At 46.1% G+C, this 18573-nt stretch overlaps 1 protein-coding gene across 1 annotated transcript in view; it reads left to right on the top strand.

Annotated features, from left to right (window-relative positions):
- Positions 1–1312: 1312 nt before the first annotated feature.
- The window catches only part of DNAH1 (dynein axonemal heavy chain 1), a 70829-nt gene continuing 53568 nt past the window's right edge, over positions 1313–18573 (top strand). Inside the window, exons 1-7 of the mRNA XM_031470469.2 lie at positions 1313–1648; positions 2718–2790; positions 4977–5151; positions 5580–5736; positions 6692–6824; positions 9348–9509; positions 10076–10328. Of these exons, the coding sequence (XP_031326329.1) occupies positions 1313–1648; positions 2718–2790; positions 4977–5151; positions 5580–5736; positions 6692–6824; positions 9348–9509; positions 10076–10328 (1289 nt within the window). The remainder of the gene's footprint in view (positions 1649–2717; positions 2791–4976; positions 5152–5579; positions 5737–6691; positions 6825–9347; positions 9510–10075; positions 10329–18573) is intronic.

The following is an 18573-nucleotide window of genomic DNA, read 5'->3' as shown; positions in this document are numbered from 1 at the left end:
ATCTCGCCAACTCACCGCCTTCTTCTTAGAAATAGACTCAGCAGCTGCAGGCTGCTTCAGCACTGCTTTGCCCCAGACAGCCCTGGCCATACTCCCCACCCTTCAGGTCAGTCCAGGCAAGATTCCCCTGCCATGGTCCAACAGGGGCCTGCACTGGCTGGTCTCACCACATGTCTAAAATGGAGATAATGAGTCACGAATCACCCAGCTTTAGCAGTCTGTACTGCAAGCTTCTGGTTGCTTTGTTCCAGTGTGTGTTGGTGGGGGGCAGGGGGATGGGGCCTTGCTCAGGCCAGGTCTCCATTTCCTTTTGTTAAGATGCCCCTTCCCTTTTTAATTGACATTTTTATCGAGATAATTGTAAACTGACTCTCTTTTTATTTTTACACCAGCATTACACGCAAATCTCTTCTTTCTCATACCCCTGTCCAATTTTCTATAATGCTCCCCTGACCAAAGTTTCCCCCAAGTGATGCATTTTGAGGTAGCCAAAAGCAACAGTGGCTTGGCAAGGGCTTGCTTGCCCCACCATAAAAACTCTGCAAACTCTTGTCCTCGGGATATGTGCACAATCTAATGGCGTGTCTCCTGTTCCTTTGGGGAGATAAAAGGGTGTAGGTTTTATCAGCTGGGCTGACTCTGAGAGTGAGGGTGGGTGAATATCTTTCTGTTGCTGGCAGAGGGATCTGGGGGCCAACAGAGGCTCAGGGTCCCTCGGGGGAGGCAGTTTAATCCTCTGGCTCTTGGGGTAGGATAGGGGAGATAGGCATGGGTGGGGGATGCAGGGCATGGCCCAGTGCCCCACACTCAGGGCAGTCTGGCAGGGCTGGGAGGGGGTTGGGGGGCACTGAGGGTGCCTCTGGATCTGGCTAAAAGTAATTTTGGGGAAAACCAAACAGGGCCTTCATTGAGTGGGTGAGCTCTGGGCCTCCCTCCTTATCTCTACTTGTGAGAAGCCGACCTTGCTCTCTAACATGGGGAAGGGGGTGGGAAAGTACAGAAGGATGCATGGGGGTGGGGGGCGTCTGGAGATCATTCAGCCGTTGACTCTGGGGTCTTATTTCTCACATGCAGCATCTAGAGAAGTCCCTACTGTCTCCTGGTGGAAACTTCCTGGCACTAGGTGTCTGTCCAGATCAGGTAGTACTCCCTCTGTTATCCATGCATGGAGGGCTGGGGCATGTTGTGGGTGGTGGACTAGGCGACCCTGTATCCTGGTGATCCTGGGGGATGAGCAGAGGCTGGAAAGGGCCCACTGACACCAGTATCTTCTCCTAGGAGCTCTGGCTGGGGCATCGCCCTGAGAAGCAGCATGGAGCAACCTAACAGAGAGGGCTACAACCCAGGAAGAAGCCCTCAGGGCCCAGAGGGCAGTGGTACTCCTGCAGGCCAAGACTGTAGTCTGAGAGACCTAGAGCGCAACCTGGAGAGGATTCTTCTGGGACCAGATTCTGGGTTGGAGAAGCTTCCTCCAAGCCCTGAGCCCAAGACCCCACCTTTACCCCTGCCCCTGGATCCACCCATGACCTCAGATTTGGGGCAGCCCCAGAAGTTGCCCCTGACAGGCACTGATAAGAAGTACCCTCTGATGAAGCAGCGTGGGTTCTACTCTGACATCCTCAGCCCTGGAAGCTTGGATAAACTTGGGGTAAGTGTGGCAGCCATACCCTACTAAGCCCGAGTCTTCCTTGTAGGTTCCTTTTGCCCGCCCTTCCTTCCTGCCTTCCTGCCTTCCTGCCTTCCTTCTTTCCTTCCTCCCTTCCTCCCTTCCGTTTGTTCACTTATCCATTTATCCACCCATCTATCCAGCCATCCATTTGTCAGTCTAGCAGCTTTTCCACCCACCCACCCATCTGCTCATCTTTCTGACCATCCATCTCTGTCTTTTCATTCAACAATTCATTTCTGAGTGCCTGCTTTGTGACAGGCCCTGGACTAAGCCCTGGTGACAGTGAGGATGAGACATCTATGTCCCAATTGTCATGGGGCAATGGCTTTGGTGGGGAAGTACCTCCTCACCCCACCCCACCTATGATTGGAGAGAGGTCCTTGGGTAGGTGGTGTACTACTGAGATCTATGAGATAGGTATGAGTTTGCTGGGCAAGATAGGGGCTGAGGAGAATGTTCCAGGTAGGGAGAACAGAAGGTACAAAGACTTGAGGTCCCTAACAGAGGCCAGGCCCACGTGGAGGAGAAGGGTAAAGATAGGAGGGGAGAGATGGAGGGCAAGGAGAAGCTGAAGAAGGGATGTAATTAGGGCAGAGATCACCGAGCCTTAGGAAAGTTTTAGGCAGGGGAGGGGCCAAGGGAGATAGGGCAGGACCCACTGATAGCCACTACGCCAGGGGTCCAGAGTGCCCTTGGGAGTGGAGGAAGACACAGAGACACCTGCTGGCCCGTCCGTACCTCTGATGTGTGTCTTGTGACTCAGCCCCTGGACACACTTCATGAGTGTTCTCAGAGTGAGGAGGGGAGCTGTGCAGAACCAGAATTGGGTAGGGCCAGGGGTGTCTCAGGTGGCCACAGCTTGTCACCTTCTGTGGCCTCTGAATGGGGAGTTGTGTGAATTACTCTTCACTGGTTCTTCCCTGTCTCTGAGCCCCTGGGCTGGTCCCTGATGGTCTTTGGGGGATACATCTGGCCTTGGGGGTCCTTCTAGATCCTGCCTATCCTAGGGATGTAGACACTTCCTCAAGGCTGTGGGGTTTGGTTTCAGAAAGTATGTCGTGGTCCCTGCGTGAACCAGGACCTTCTGCGGCAGGCCGACTTGGATAAGTTCACCCCAAAAGGTCAGTGCCCAGGAGGGCTGGGTGGTTGGGTGCTTTTAGCCTCTGAAGCTAGGCCTCTGGCCTTAGGGAGATGACCTCCTCTTGGCTGAGGGTCTCAGTTTCCTCCACTGTAAAATGGGACTAACAAGAGGCAAGATGCTTTGCAAGGCCCAGCTTGCGGTGAGCACTCAGTGAACTACAGGTGCTTGATCATGACTCTTGTGACCAGGACACCGTGGGGCTGGGGCTGCTGAGGGCAGGACCCCAGTTCTCTCTGCCCAGCTGGGGACAGTAGGGCATTGACCTGTGTATTTCCTGCCTCCTGGGCAACGTGGGCTTGGAGGAGGCCAGGATTGTGTCTGAGTTGTTAACCCAGCTCAGGCTCCATCACCTAGAACAGGGTTTGGCACAGGAAGGCGCCCAGGAGATCTTTGCTGAAGGGGGAAGAAGGACCTTCCCATTAGGCTCCGTGGTGAGTCTTGTAAGGCCTGGGGCAGGTCTGTGGAGGAAGGGAGGGCAGTCCCCAGTGGCAGAGGGGAGAGGAGGTTGACTCCAGGAGAGGCAGTGAGCAGGGGGTGCCCTGAGAGGCAGTGACTAGCAGACTGGACATCCCCTTCAATTGGGCCCAGATGCCCCAGGGTCCCAGCTATCTGTCCCCTAGTCTACCCCCAGGAGAGGCCTGGCTCTGTTCATATTAGTCCTCTAGGGGTCCATGGACCTCTTGGGAGTCTGGGAACCCCCAAAAGTGGCACAGGAAACATCTCACGTATGTGCATTTGTGCAGTGATCTGAGGACCCAGCCAATTGTGTTCAGCAGTTTCACTAGTATCTGTGGCCCAGAAAATGGTTACAAACCACAAATCAAGGGCTATGGGAGAGCTGGGAATGGTGCTCCTACCATCCACGGTGGGGGTGGGGGTGGGCAGGGGGATGGTCAGCTGCCCTGCAGCCCCACCCACATGAGGAAAAGCGGCCTGAAAGGCCACAGGGTGGGGCAGTCAGGGTTCTTTACAGAAGGCTAAGCAGAGGCCTGAGAATCCTGCTTAGGGCTCACAGACTAGCAGAGGTGGGGGCCAGGTATGCTGTCCTCACGCTGGCTCCATCTTGGCTCCTCAGATGCAGGGCCAGGGCGAGAATTTCATGATCCTAGGTGTGGGATGTGTCACAGACCCACAGGCCCTGGAGTGGATGACTAGGGATCTGAAAACTGCCTTCTGGGCCAGACTTTTTTGGTAGGTGGGGTTCCCCCAGCCCCTCTGGTAAGAGAGCTGACTTAGCTGAAGGTGGATGGCCTCTGCTGAGCTTCTGGAAGCTCCTGTAGAGCCCCAGTGGGTAACCCCAAGGGGCCCTCCTATGGTTGACTGCATCTTGACCTCAGAGGCGTAAGGCCCAAGGAGGGGCTCACTAGGGCCCCCCGGGGAGTGCATGGGAGCCGTCACCAAGCTGTCCAGAGCCCACCCAGGCCCTGGGAAAGGGGCTTATCTCCTGAAGCATTTTCCTGCACCCCATTCTCCACCTTAATGGTCTTGGTTTGCCTGGGACTTTCCTTCCCACTTAACACCCTGAGTCCTGGGAAACTGGAATGTCACCCTATTAATGGGTCTCTCTCCACCAGCTCCCCTGGCCTCAGATCTGGAAGGGAAGCCTGTCTAAGGAGGGGTGGCCATTTTGTGACTCTAGGGTCCCTTGGGTCCATGGTGGCAGTGCTGCCCACTCCTACAGAATCCAAGATGCCTTGAGTCTGGAAATGGTCCCAATGAGTGAATGGTATTCAGGCTCCGAGATGCTTAGGAGAGCCTCTGGGCTAGAGATGGCAGGAACTCATCCCAGATGTGCAGGGAGCTAGCACCTTGCCTTCCTGTCCAGTTGTAATCCTCGATGGTAGTTTGATTCAACATCTGGCTTGAGCAAAGGCCCCTGGCACCGGGGTCGTGGGCAGCATGGAGAGGGATGGTCAGACATGCTGGCTCTGGGCAGAAAGAACAGGACCAAAACAAACCTTCTAGAGGCCATTGTCCTCCAGGCTCTCGCTCCCTAGGGTGTCTGGTGCCACATCTGGCTTCTCCCTGCCACTGCCCAGCCACAGACCAGCGCTGAGCTTCCTATGTCCCAAAGCATGCACATCTGGTACCTGCCTGGCACTATGTCTTTGGGGTATTGGGCCCCGGCCTGAGCCCCCTGCAGCTCCTGCCCCCGCCCCTCTGCAGTCAGAACATTTGAGGTTCCTGAGGACTTTGAGGAGCGCCTGGAGCATCAGCGCATCAGGTCCACCACCAAGCTGCTCACCCAGACTGACTTCCCACTGCAGGCCTACGAGCCCAAGGTGCAGGTGCCCTACCTGGTGCTGCCGGGCCAGTGCCCCCGCAAGATTGAGATTGAGAGGTATGGCTGGGTGTCCTCTGGGAGGTGGCATCTGCCCAACCCAAGGGGTGAGGGACAGTAGGCAACTCGGTGACCATCCTCACAACAGAAGTTACTACGAGGGGTCTGTGTGCAAGTGTTCAAATAAAATCTTCTAGCCCTTTGGTGTCTTAATAGGAACAAATTGCTTTCTTTGCTGTGGAATCAGGGAGGATGGCATTTAAGTCAAGGGACTGGAACTGCCAGGCAGGATGGAAGGGCAGTGGGGGCCCAGGACACCAGCCCCAGCCATCACAGCACTTCCTGATGAGTCCCAGAGGGGCAGAGGGCCTGCAGGGGTCCCTGGGCCACACCCCTACCGCCTCAACTCCATGAGCCCTTGCTGACACCCATGGAGGCACATCACATGAGCCGAGCTGTCCTGAGATTCTCTCGTCTCCCTCGGCCAGGAGGAAGCGGCTGTACCTGAGTCTGGACATCGAGCAGTTGCTGGCCAGCGAGGGCATCGACTCTGACAAGCTCATGCCCAGGCACCCCGACCCCCACAACCCCCAGACCATCGAGCAAGGTCATGACCCGCTCTTCCCTGTCTATCTCCCACTGAAGGTGAGCCCAGCTTCTATGGAGGGCTGATGGTCAGGGGGTAGGAGTGCAGGACATGAGCTTCAGAGTCAGACGCAAAAGGCGATCCCATGATATCACAAGAACTCACTCGTCAAATTGGATAACTGCATAATAGGGGCTGCCTCTGTCCCCGCTCCACTGCCAGGGGTTTCAAGCATTCTGTGCTGGGGCAGGAGGGTCCCCAGGACCCCTGGGATGCTGATTGTCTGCTTCTTTCCTGGAAGCTTGGGGAGCCTGTGTATGTGATCTCTGTCCCTACCTGATGCATGGGCATCAAGAAGCAACCCAGCTGGACTGTGGAGTAGTGTACAGGCCTCCCTGACCACTGCTTCTGAGCTCACTAGGACAGGGCGACCTGGGGTGGAGGAGGGTGCCATTGTAGCCCCTTTAGGGTACCAGTGGGGAAACAGTCCAGGGAGGAGAGAGAGGGAGCATAGACTGCTCTGGTTTTCACCCGCCTCCCTGCCCTTTCTCTCCATGGCCCTGTACATCTCTTGCCTGGTGTTCCTAGTGGGGAAGCAGAGCTGAATCCAGATGCACATCACCCCACTAAGGATGGTTTCCTGACAACCTGAGTCTCCATTGTTTCTGACTCTGGGTGGGTGCTCAGGAAAATCCAAGGGCCTCCTCTTCCCTTGAGTCTGAGCTGGATGATCCTGGGGAGTGGGAAAGAGAGACCATATCCTGCTCTGAGTCCCCAGATACCCCTCTGCCTGCACCTCAGGGTGGCTTGGTTAGATGAGGACCTAAGGTTTCACAGAGCCAGACCCAACAGACCCCTGTGAGCAGCAGGGGATCAGCCATCTGGTCCCTGGTCTTCAGCTCCTGCATCTGGGGAGGAAACTCCTGAGGCACCCCTACCCTCTGGCATGCCCAGATCACTTGGGGCCCGCCGGGAGTGAGCTGTCTCCTCCCAGCGTCCGCTGCTTTGTTCCAGGTATTTGACAATGAGGAGTTTGACTGCCGGACTCCCAGTGAGTGGATCAACATGGGATTGGAGCCGGGGTCTCAGAACAGGAAACCTGTCCCCGGAAAAGCCCTCCTGCCCACCGATGACTTCCTGGGGCATGGTGAGCAGTGCCGGTGGGGGCGAGGGGACAGGATTGTGGTCTGCACCATCCTGTCCTGGCAGCCGCATGGCCATGGACTCCTGGGCTGCTCTGGGGGCTCAACTGGAAGATGAGGGCCCTACCTTTTGAGGTCTCCCAGCTAGGATATAGGTGAACGAGCTAGCCACACAGAAGTAGGAAATGCAGGGACCAGGGATGTCATGGATAGGTGGGCTGGGGAAGGAACAGCTGGATAGTGTGTCCAATATTAAAGAGAAAGTCTTTGTTGGTAACAAAAAATATGCAAACTTATTGGAAATGTTCAAATATGCATAAGGGGCACCATTCAAGCCCTTCTATCCCATCATCCAGAAATCCCTGTTGTTCTAGCTGTAGCTAAGGCCTCTCGGCTTTCATCTCTGCATGGACAACACACACTATCACACGCTTGTTGGCAAACACACAGTCACAAGCACACTCTGTCGCACACACACCACCCCATGTACTCACACACACATACAGTTGCACTTATAGGCACATTTCATCCCACAAACACACACATGCCTACCATTACTCATGCACAACCACTGTCACACCCACACGCACTTCCCTGCACTGATGTCGCACAGATTTGCCACATCTTGCTCTTGTCTGTGTCTGCCTCTCCTTTGCCCCAGGTCTGCCCTGGGGCTGCAGAAACTCTCTCCATTTTGCTGGTTTGGGGGTCAGTGCCAGGCTGACCTTCCATAGCTGCCACCCTGGCCTGCGTGACTGTTCTCTATGTTGGCATCCTAGGAAGGTCTGGATCGTGAGGTTGGGAGTTGGAGGTCCCCCGTGCAGGGCTGAGGGCTGCTCTGCTCCCTGCTCAGTGCTGTGGAGTGGGGAGTGGACCCAGCGGGCCATCGCCCAGGTGGGAGTTAGGACTGTGAGAGCCGTGCTGGTTTTAAGATTGCTCAGCTTCCAGGGGGCCCACAGTGAGTCTGCTGTGCAAGCTGTAAGTTTACGTTTCCATTTAAAAACACGTTAATGCTGGAATCAATTTCTCTGAACTAGACAAGAAGCCAGGATGTTCCCTTTACTTTGGACTTAATTACAAAAATAATTTAACTCGATTGTTCCCAGATCTCCAATTCCTGGTGATCAAACCAGAAGGTTTGGGGCTGCATTCACCTTAAACGCACCAGGTAGCAGCCTCCCCCGAAGTGCTTCTGCCTACACCCCGGGCTGGGGCTCCGGGGAACACTGATGGGAGAGGGCCTCTCCAGGAATGTTTCTGCCAGGGACATCTTTTTTTCTCCTGGGATCTTCTTGTGACATCTTTTCCTCTAAGTTGAGTTAAGCCAAAGTCAGCATTTTCAAAAAGGAAACTAACTGGGAAGAGATGGGAAAAGCAAAACAGAACCAAAACCGGTGAGGTATAAACCACAGCAACCTCCTTTACTCATCTACCTGGTGTCAACTAGGGAGAGAATTTCCTCGGAATTCCGAGCCCTTCTTTCTTTGTCAGCCCAGATTATAGAACCCATCAGTTTGTTTTAAGCCGCAGTGTATTGAGGCCTCCCCTGGGCACTCTGCCAAGTGTATCTTCTATAAAAGTTTATTGAGTATCTACTAGGTACCAGCGTCCATTCTAGGGACAGGAACACAGCTGTGATCAAGACAGGATGAAGTCCCTTCTGTCCTTGGGGAGCTGACAGTAGCATGAGGAGGCTGACTAGAACCAGAGAGGATACACACACAGTGTGACTTTAGGCTCTGTGAGAGACAGAGTAACAGGTCAGAGAGTGCCTGGGGCAAAGGCACCATTTTAGGCAGAGATGCTTCTCTGAGGATAAGCCACTGAGCAGGGAACAAGCCAACAATGAGGTGACCTGGGTGAAGTCTGTTCCAGGCAGAGGGCACAGCCAATGCAAAGGCCCTGAGGCAGGAACAAACTCCAAAGTCACAGGAATAGCCAGACATCTGGTATGGCTGGAGAGGAATGAATAAGGGGGGCAGGAGGTGAGCTGGAGAAGTAGGCAAAGGCTTTCAGCCTAGGGAGTAGGTAGGGGGCCCATCCTGACCGTATAGGTCCTGAGACCCGCTTGGAGCCATTGCAGGGCTGCAATCTTCTACCCTGCTGTACCTTGTTCTGATGTGAGGGGATCAGCTGCCACGTGCAGCCTGTGGGAAGGACTTCCCCCTGGCCTTGGTTACCCTGAAGAGCTTTATACCCACCTAGATCCTCAATAGGTCTCTGCTTGGGGCTTACCTGCCTCCTGTCCCAACCCTGCTGTCCTTTGTCTCTTTCTGCCCCAATGGAGAGCATGGAGTCATGCAGAGCACAGGGCAGAGAGGCCTGGTCCTTCTGGCTCCTCCTGCCATCAGGGGCTTCCCAGAGGCCAGCTCAGCTGGGAGGAATCAGGCCCCCTGCTCAGCTGGAGCTTGGTAGGAAAGAGGCCAGACTAGTGACCACTGAGACCGTTCCCAGTACCTGCTGCCCACATGCAGAGGCCCATCCGTGCCCACAGCAGGGAGCACTAACAGGCTCCCTTCCTGTTTCAGAGGACCCTAAGAGTCAAAAGCTGAAATACAAATGGTGCAATGTTGGCGTCCTGGACTATGACAAGGAGAAGAAGCTCTACCTGGTGCACAAGACAAATGATGATGGTTTGGTGCGAGATGACATGGGGAAGCCTATCCTGAATGGAGGGGTCACCACTGAAGGTACCAGCTCTCTGCCCCTGCCTCAGATAGAACCCCTGCTCAGGCCGGGCCTGGCTTGTGACGGAGGCCAACCCCTCCCCAGGGCATAGCCAGCTCAGGTCTGAATTTCTCCTTCCTCTGTTTGTCCTGTGGCTGTCTGCCCCCTGATCAGTGAGAACCAGAGGACCTATCACTCAGAGACCCCAGGAAGGGCAGTTGGCCATTATTTGATATGCCTCCTCTGAGCAGCTGGCAGTGCTGCTTTCAGCATCATGTTGAGAAGGAGCCCGAGGCCCATCAAATAGTGATGTCTGCCCTGGGTGTGACATCTGGGAATGGGCACTTGAACCCCTGTGTAACTCCTTGTCTGTGCACAGCTCTTTGCAGTTTACAAAGCACTTTCACATCCATCCATGACAACCTGTGTCGTGAGCAGGTCGGGGAGTGTTGTCATACCCATTTTGCAGATATGATGGGGTCACTTGCTCAAGGCCACCACATACCAGCAGCAGATCCAGGCTGGTATCTGGTTCTCCTGCTGAAAGAGCCCAACGGCATGTTCCTTTCTCCCTCCCGCTCAACCCCAGGAAGGCCGCCCCTCCTGATCTGCCAGTACTGGGTGCCAAGGATTCAGCTTCTCTTTTGTGCTGAGGATCCACGTGTGTTCACACAACGTGTGGTCCGGGCCAACGCCCTGCGCAAGAACACAGAGGCACTGCTGTTATACAACCTGTATGTGGACTGCATGCCCTCTGAGGGCCAGCGGCTCATCAGTGAGCAGAGCCTGAGCAAGATCAAGCAGTGGGCCATGAGCACGCCCCGGATGCGCAAAGGACCCTCGTGAGTTCCCCCCAGACCCCCACACACGAGCATCACCTCGTCCAGGGAGCTGTCCAGTGGGGAAGTAGTGCTGCCCAGGGAAGGGGGTGCTCCCTCCATGCTCATCTGTTTGGGGCAGTCTTGCCCCTTGCACTATGGACTGCTTGGGCCACAATTTCTTGTTTATCTCCATTATCAATAGGAATTTATCAATTCTTATATACAAGGGGTTATAATCTGTTGCTACCATTTTTTATTTTGATGATCAAATTGTCCCAGATTTGACCAGTGGGAGCCTCTTTGAGTGATTCCTGTGTCCTTTTGATATGTTCTTGTTCTTTGAGCATGTCTTTACCTTCTGGCACAGCAAGAAGTTCCAGGCTCATCTTGTACTTTCTCTCAGACCCAGCCCTGAAATCAGCCATTTCTCTGAGGAGACTTGGTTCCTCTTAGTGGGAACCGGTATTTAGCAGCCAAGATTTCGTCATAAGATGTGCTCACTGCTACTGAGAAATCAATGCTTTGAGGCTCTTAGAGCAGCTAAATATGAGATATATATATTATTAATTTATTTTATATTATATCCTTATACTGCATTATGTTATATTTAACCTCCACGTACATGTGTCTATTTATCTATTACATACCTATCTGTTGATCTGTTGAAAACCATAAGTTCATACTGATACCTTCACATTGACTTCAAACCACAGGCCTCATTCTCACTTATACATATTTGTTACTTCTTTTTCCTAAAAGAAAATTGGCTTTCATTGTTCATAATATATTTACTTATTTTCTCAGTCTAGAACACACAGAAAGTAATTTCAATTGCTAATCCATACCCTTTGCAGGAATAACTCTAGTAAGTAGACTTTGATATTTGTTTAGTTTTCTTTTTCTCTTTAGCCTGAATATAGTCCAAATACTATATTCAAAAGTTGATTTAGTTCTTCCACCCACTTCCGTGCGATATATTCATTTGATGAACTGTAGCTTGGTCCATTTATAAATATAAAGAAATATGTATATATATAGAATATATAGGAAATATATGTACTATGTATAACATGTATATTATATATTATAATATATGCATACATAGTTATATATAACATATAATGTAATGTATCTACATTATATATAATATGTATATATTAAATATATAGAGAATATATATACATATGTATATGTTTCTTTCTATATATATAATACCCACATATATAAAATATACTCACTAATGCATATGATCTGTCACTCTTCACCCCTATTCCTTCTGTCCTATTCACATTTCCTATCTTTTCTACCCTATTCCCACCACATGCCAATAGGTAACCAATATCACTAGTTTCTGGCTTTCCTTTCTATATTTCTTTTTGCACAAATGATATTTTCATATATATTTTCTTATTCCCCCTTCTTACATGAGTAGCAGCCCACTATAGATACTCTTTTGCATTTTGCCTTTTTCATTTTCAGTAAGTACATCCTGGGAATCAATCCTTATCAGTGCATTGATGTCCTTCATTCTTTTTCACAGCTGCATAGTAATCTATTGTGTGGGTGTACCATCTACCATGACTTACTCAACCATTTTCTCATATATAGGCATTTAGGTAATTTCCAGTATTTTGCAATTACAAATAATGGTACAATGACCTCGTGCATTTGTATATTCATACTGATGGAGGGGTAGCTTTAGGGTAAACTCTGAGAAGTGGAATTGCTGGTCAAAAGATAAGTACATACGTAATTTTGTTAGGTATCACCAAATTTCCTTCCATAATGATTGTATCATTTTGCATGCCCCCTAGCCATATGACAGAGTGCCTGTTTCCCCACAGCTTTGCCAAGAGCATGTTGTTAGACTGTTTAATTTTTTGCCAGTCTGGAGGGTAAGTCTGTAAGTGTTATAAATGAGGTTGGATGTCTTTTCAACCTTTTCATATGATTAAGAGCAATTTTTATATCTTTTTGTGATTTGTCTGTTCATATTTTTTTCACTTAGAGTTTTGGCTTTTTTCCCTTCTAATTTTAAGAGTTCATTATATAGTAGGGACACTGATCCTTTATCTATGATATATGTTGTAAATATTTTCTCCTCACTTGTTAGTTTTATTTGGACTTTGCTTATGGTAATTTTTGCAATATAACTTTAAAAATACTTATGTAAACAATGTTATTAATTATTTCTTCTATTATATCTGGATTTTGAGTCACAGTTAGAAAGCCTTTCCCTATATCAAGGTTTTCTTCTAGAACTTGTATGGCTTTGTGTTTTTGCCTTTTATAACCTTGATTCATCCTTATGTATGGTGTGTGGTATGGCTCCAATTTTATCTTTTTCCAAATGACTAGCATTTACTAAATTGTTTATTAAATACTCATCAGCCTCTACTGAAACCGCCATCTTTGGCCCAGTGATTTGAGATGCCACCTTTGTCATAACACTGATTTCCGTATGTACTTGGGTCTATTTCTGGAGTTTCTATTCTATTCCATTGTTCTGTTTGTCTGTTTGCATATAACTTGTACTCGTACTACAGTTTCAATTACAGATGTTTTACAGTATGTTTTAATGTCATGTAGGGCCAGGCCCCCTTTGTAGTTTTTCCCTTTTAGTGTTTTCCTGGCTATACTTGCACATTTATTTGTTTTAAATTATATTTTAAAAATTGTGGTAAAACATACATAATACAAAATTCATCTTTTTAACCATTTCTTAGTGTACAGCTCAGTGGCATTAAGTACCTCCACATTGTTGTCCAACCATCACTACCATCCACCCACAGAACTTTGCTCATCATCCCAAAGTGAAACTCTGCACCCTTTGAAATGTAAGATCCCATTCCCCTGTCCACCAGCCCCTGGCAACTGCTACTCCACTTTCTGTCTCTATGACTTTGACCACCCTGAGCACCACACACGAGTTGAATCATTACATTATTTGTCCTTTTGTGACTCCTCCTTTCACTTAGCATAATGCCTTCCAGGTTCATCCATGTCATAGCACATGTCAGGATTCCCTTACTTTTTAAGGCTGAGTAATATTCCATTGTAAGTATATGCCACATTTTGCTTATCCATTCATTTGTTGATGGACACTTGATTGCTTCCCTCTTTTGGCTATTGTGAATAATGCTGCTGTGAACATGGGTGTACAAAGATTTCTTCATGTCCCTGCTTTCTGTTCTTTTGAGTATAAACCCCAAAGTGGAATTACTACATCATGTGGTAATTCTATTTGCTGTTGTTTAGTTTATTTCATAATCCTAAACTTAACTCTGTAATCCAGCTAGTCTTGGAGGAGGGGATAAGGAAAACATGAACTCAGAAAACTGCAGTGAGAGCACAAAGATTATAGGCTGTTATGAGCAAATGGGAGAAGGAATGGTCTGGTGGTTAAGATAAAATACAAGTCAAATTTATTAGAGTTATTCATAGTCTGCAATGGTGGGCTGCATGCTGGTCTTGCCGTTCTTGGACCAAAAGCACTCCTGGTTTTCACAGTTTTCTTGCCCCCATTTGCCCTGCCAAAGGCCACATGCTTACCACCCAACCACTCAGTCTTGGTAGTGTAGATGAAAACTGGGAACAATTTATGTGGGTCCAGAATTTGCCATGGACAAAATGCTAGGACCCATATCCTTCAGGATGATGCTCAGTAGATGACTTGCTGCCAGTGCCACTGCGGCATGTGAGGTCACCACCCTGATACATAAACCCTGGAATAATTCTGTGAGAGTGGGAACCTTTATAACCAAATCCTTTCTCCTCACTGCTCAGAAAACTGAAGTTTTCTGCTGTCTTTGGAACTTGGTCTGCAAACAGCTCAAAGCAGGCATGGCCCAAAGGCTCGCATCAACAGTGAATATTGAAGAACACTGTGGAGTTGACCACGGTGGGGTGGTGCAGGTTGGTTCTGGGTGACATTGGTGACGTCGGAAGAGCCGTATTTTTAATTTTTTGAAAAACCACTATGCTGTTTTCCATAGCAGCTGCACAATTTTAAATTCCCACCAGCAGCATGAGGGTTCAAATTTTTCTCTATCTTCACTGATGCCTGTTACGTTCTTATTTTTTTTCTTGATAATAACCATCTTAATGGGTGTGAACTGACATCTCATTGTGATTTCTATTTGTGTTTTTCTAGTGATTAGTGATGCTGAGCATCTTTTCATGTGCTTTTTGGCTTTTGTATATTCCTCTTTGGAGAAATGTCTATTCAAATTATTTGCCTATATTTGAATACAGTTGTTTGTTTTTTGTTGTCGAGTTTTAGGAGTTCTTTATATATTTTGAATATCAGTCCCTTATCAGATACATGATTTGCAGACATTTTTTTCCCATTCCTTGGGTTGCCTTTTTATTCTTTTAATAGCGTCCTTTGTGTAACTAGGACACAAAGTTTTTCATTTTGGTGAAGTGCAATTTGTCTATTTTGGCTTCATGTATAAGAAATCACCAAATCCCATCTCATGAAGCTTTCTCCCATGTGTTCTTTTAAGAGTTTTACAGTTTTAGCTCTTACGTTCAGATTTTTGATCTATTTTGAGTTAAATTTTGTATATGGTCTTAGGTAAGGGTCCAACTTCATTGTTCTACATGTGAATACCCCGTTTTCCTAGCACAATGTGTTGAAAAGCCTCCTTTTCCCCATTGAGTGATGTTGGCACCCTTGTTGAAAAATCATTTGACTGTGTATGCAATGGTTTATTTCTGGGCTCTCTATTCTTTTCCATTGGTCCATCAGTCTGTCTTTATGCCAGTATCACACTATTTTGATTACTGTAGGTTTGTAGTAAGTTTTGAAATTGAGAGATATGTCCTCCCACTTTGCTCTTTTTTAAGATTGTTTTGGCTATTTGGGGTCCCTTGAGATTCCATATAATTTGGATGGATTTTTCTATTTCTGCAGAAAAAGTTGTTGGAATTTTGATAGGGATTTTGCATGTTTGTTTTCCTGTGTGAGCTTTAGTATCAACTTGTCTAGCTCTATTTTTTAAAAAGCTTGATATTTTTATTGGAATTACATTATACACACACACACGTGTGTGTGTGTGTGTGTGTGTGTGTGTGTGTGTGTGTGTGTGTATGGATTGTGTTATATTTTTAAATTACCTTAGGTATAGCTGACATCTTTAGGATTCTGAACTGTCCTATCCAAGAACAAGAAATGTTCGTCCATTTGTTCAAGTCACTTCTGTCTTTTAGGAGTGCTTTTAAGTTTCTCTTCAGGTAGGTTTTACATATTTCTCACTAAGTATTTTATTTTCTTTGTTGCTATTAAAATGGGCTTTCTCTACTATTACATCTATTGTTTTCTTTATGATAATTTGTATCTTGTTACTTTATGAAGATGATTTAATGGTTGAGTTTATTATGATTTCTCTAGGGCTTTCTAAGTGCACATTATCTGTAAACAGATAGTTTTACTTATTATTTTCTAACTCTTATTCCTCTAATTACTTTCTATTGTCTAATTGCATTTTCTAATGTCTCTAGTACACTGTTGAATAGTCCTGGAGATGGTAGACATCCTTATCTTGTTCATAACATTAGTGGAAATTACTTTAGTGTTTCCCCCTTAAGAAAATGCTAGCTTTAGGATTTTATTTTTTTTAATAACGTATCCATTGATTTCTATTTTCTTAAATTTTTTTTGTCACAGGCTTTTTAAGTACCGATGGAGATAATCATATGTTTATCTCCTTAAATCTATTAACATGGTAAATTACATTAATTATATTAATTGATTTCCTAATATTGAAACAACCTTGGAGTCCTTTAATAAATCCTACTTAGCTATGGTGTATAATTTTTTAATGTGCTATTAGGTTGGTTAATATACTATTTAGAAGTTTTGCATTGATATGTGATGTTGGTCTGACTTGTGATTTCTTTGGCTTGTTAATTTAAAAAATATAGGATTTAGATTTATTAATTTGATCGACTGTTTTCTACATCCACCTCAATTTCTGCTTTTATTTTTATTATTTCCTTCCTTGTGCTTTCTTTTGGCTTATGTTTTATGTTTATAGTTTGTGCACGTGTGGCTTTGTATGTTCTAGGAATTTAATACAGTTACTTACATTCTTGTTGATTAATGTGTTTAAGTCTATGAATTTTCTTCTGATAACTGCTTTAAAAATACAGTAGTCCATAAATTCTGATATGTAGCATTTCATTTTTTAAATTTCAAAAATTTGGTTTTTATTTCCCATTTTATTAAAGAGTTTAATGTAAGGTTTTAGAATTTTCCATGGGGAAGGACTTGTTAAAGTGTTTCATTAATAATTTATAGTTTTGTTGCACTGAGATCAGAGAATGTTATTTATAATATTTCTACTGTGTAGAACTTGCTGATGTTCTCTTTGTGATAGTATGTAATCAGTGTTTGTGAATGTTCCATTTGCACTTGAGAAGAGGTTAAAGCTGAGCATTTTTACACTAGGTTTTTACACTAGACATTTTTATACTAGGCAGTGTGAAAGGACTAAAGTGTATATGCCAAGTAAGTAACCTGGGGGAAACTTAGCAAGGCCAGTTCATTCAGGTTGCTCTTGGCCTTCCTCCATCTTGGAGCCAAGGATGTCCCTTTTCTCCAGGTGCGGAGAGGGCACCTCTCACAGGAGGGTCTTATGACCTGCTTCAGGGGAAGGTCAGAGAATCCTTCCTGCACCTGTTGTTTCTCAGGAACATTCTATGCCAAGGTACCATATTCTGGCTAGTGTGTCCTGAACCTCATCAATCTCTTGGTTGGTTGAAGCTCCTTTTCTAGTAGATTCCTCATAAAAGGTTCAAGGGTATAGTGTTCCTAGAGTTCTTGCATGTTTAAAACTTGAAAGAGAACTTGACTGGATATAAAAATTCTTAGTTTATGCTTTTCACTTCTTGAGTTTTTTAACACTATTCTCTTGTTGCCTTGCTTTGTATGCTGCTTTTGAGACATCTGATGTCAGTCTAGGTCCCCTTCCCATGTAAGTTGTTTGATTTTTTTGTTTTAATTTCTAAAGTCTAATAATTTTACTAGGGTATGTCTGGGTATTTTTTCCAAAGTACACAATGGGCTTTTTAAAAATGTAAGTTCAGATATTCTTTTATTTCTGGAATTTTTTCTTGAGTTGTAGTTATTTGATTATTTTATTTTGGCAGAGGGGGAGGTAAATTACATTTATTTATTTTTGGAGGAGGTACTGGGGATCAAACCCAAGACCCTGTGCATGCTAAGCATGTTCTCTACCACTTGAGCTATACCCTCTCCCCTGGAGTTGTAGTTAAATATTAGTTCTGTTCCATTGTTTTGTTTCTCTTCATCAGAGATTCTATTATTTATCTCTATCTATCTATGTATCATGTTGCTGTTTCTTTGCCTATTTCTAATTCAACTATTTTCTGATACTTTTCTATACTGTCTTTTTCTCATTTTCATTCTCTTGGTTACATTCCTGACTTTCTTCAATGTATTTTATTACTTTTTTTATTTGATTCCATTCTCCTTGGATACCCTGTAATTTAGCTTTCCTTCATGAGATAATTTTGTTTCTTCCTTTTTTTCCCTGAGTCCAATTAAGTATCTTTTCTTCCTGTTATTTGCCTATTTCTGTGTTTTATTTTTTCGTATGCCCAAATACTTGTTTGAAGAGATTTAGTTTGAAGTATTGTATTAGTTTTCTTCTGCTTTGTCTTTTTTTTTTTTTTTTTTTTTTTTGTGAGGGATAGGGGAGAATTTTCATCAGTTAAGGTGTTTTCTTTTTTTCGTATAGTAGCTTTATATAAATGTAGTCTACTTTTACCTACTCATTTCATGAATTTGGAATGATGTACATGTTTCCTAGTTCCAGGGCTCCCTCTTCTGTTACTGGAGCAAAATTTTTTTTTGTTTGTTTTTTTAAAAAAATAAATGGCGCTGTGTGTGAGTGTGTGTGTGTGTTGAGGGGAGGGATTGTGTGTCCTCCAAGTTTTTTGAATTCTCTTCTTACAGGATTTTTTCACTTTTGCTTATTTCCCCCTTATCCTCTAGTCTCCAAAGGATTCCTCTTTCCTTTTTCCTTCCCCTCTCATAAGTCATACCTTTCAGAGGATGCTACCTCGAACACATGCAGCTAAGTCCCTTCCTGGTAGTAAGTGCTCTGATTTACCAGGACTCTTGTTCAGTATTTTTACTGTTAGGAGAGACATTCTCTTTCTGGAAGGATTTTATTTTATTTTATTTTGACATACTAAACTTTATTTATTTATTTAATTCTTACTTTTTATTGAACTG

Source organism: Camelus dromedarius, chromosome 17 (genome assembly GCF_036321535.1).
Source record: "Camelus dromedarius isolate mCamDro1 chromosome 17, mCamDro1.pat, whole genome shotgun sequence".
Taxonomy (NCBI): Eukaryota; Metazoa; Chordata; class Mammalia; order Artiodactyla; family Camelidae; genus Camelus; species Camelus dromedarius.
The sequence above is the reverse complement of the archived record's forward strand: the minus strand, read 5'-3'. Positions and strand labels throughout refer to the sequence as shown.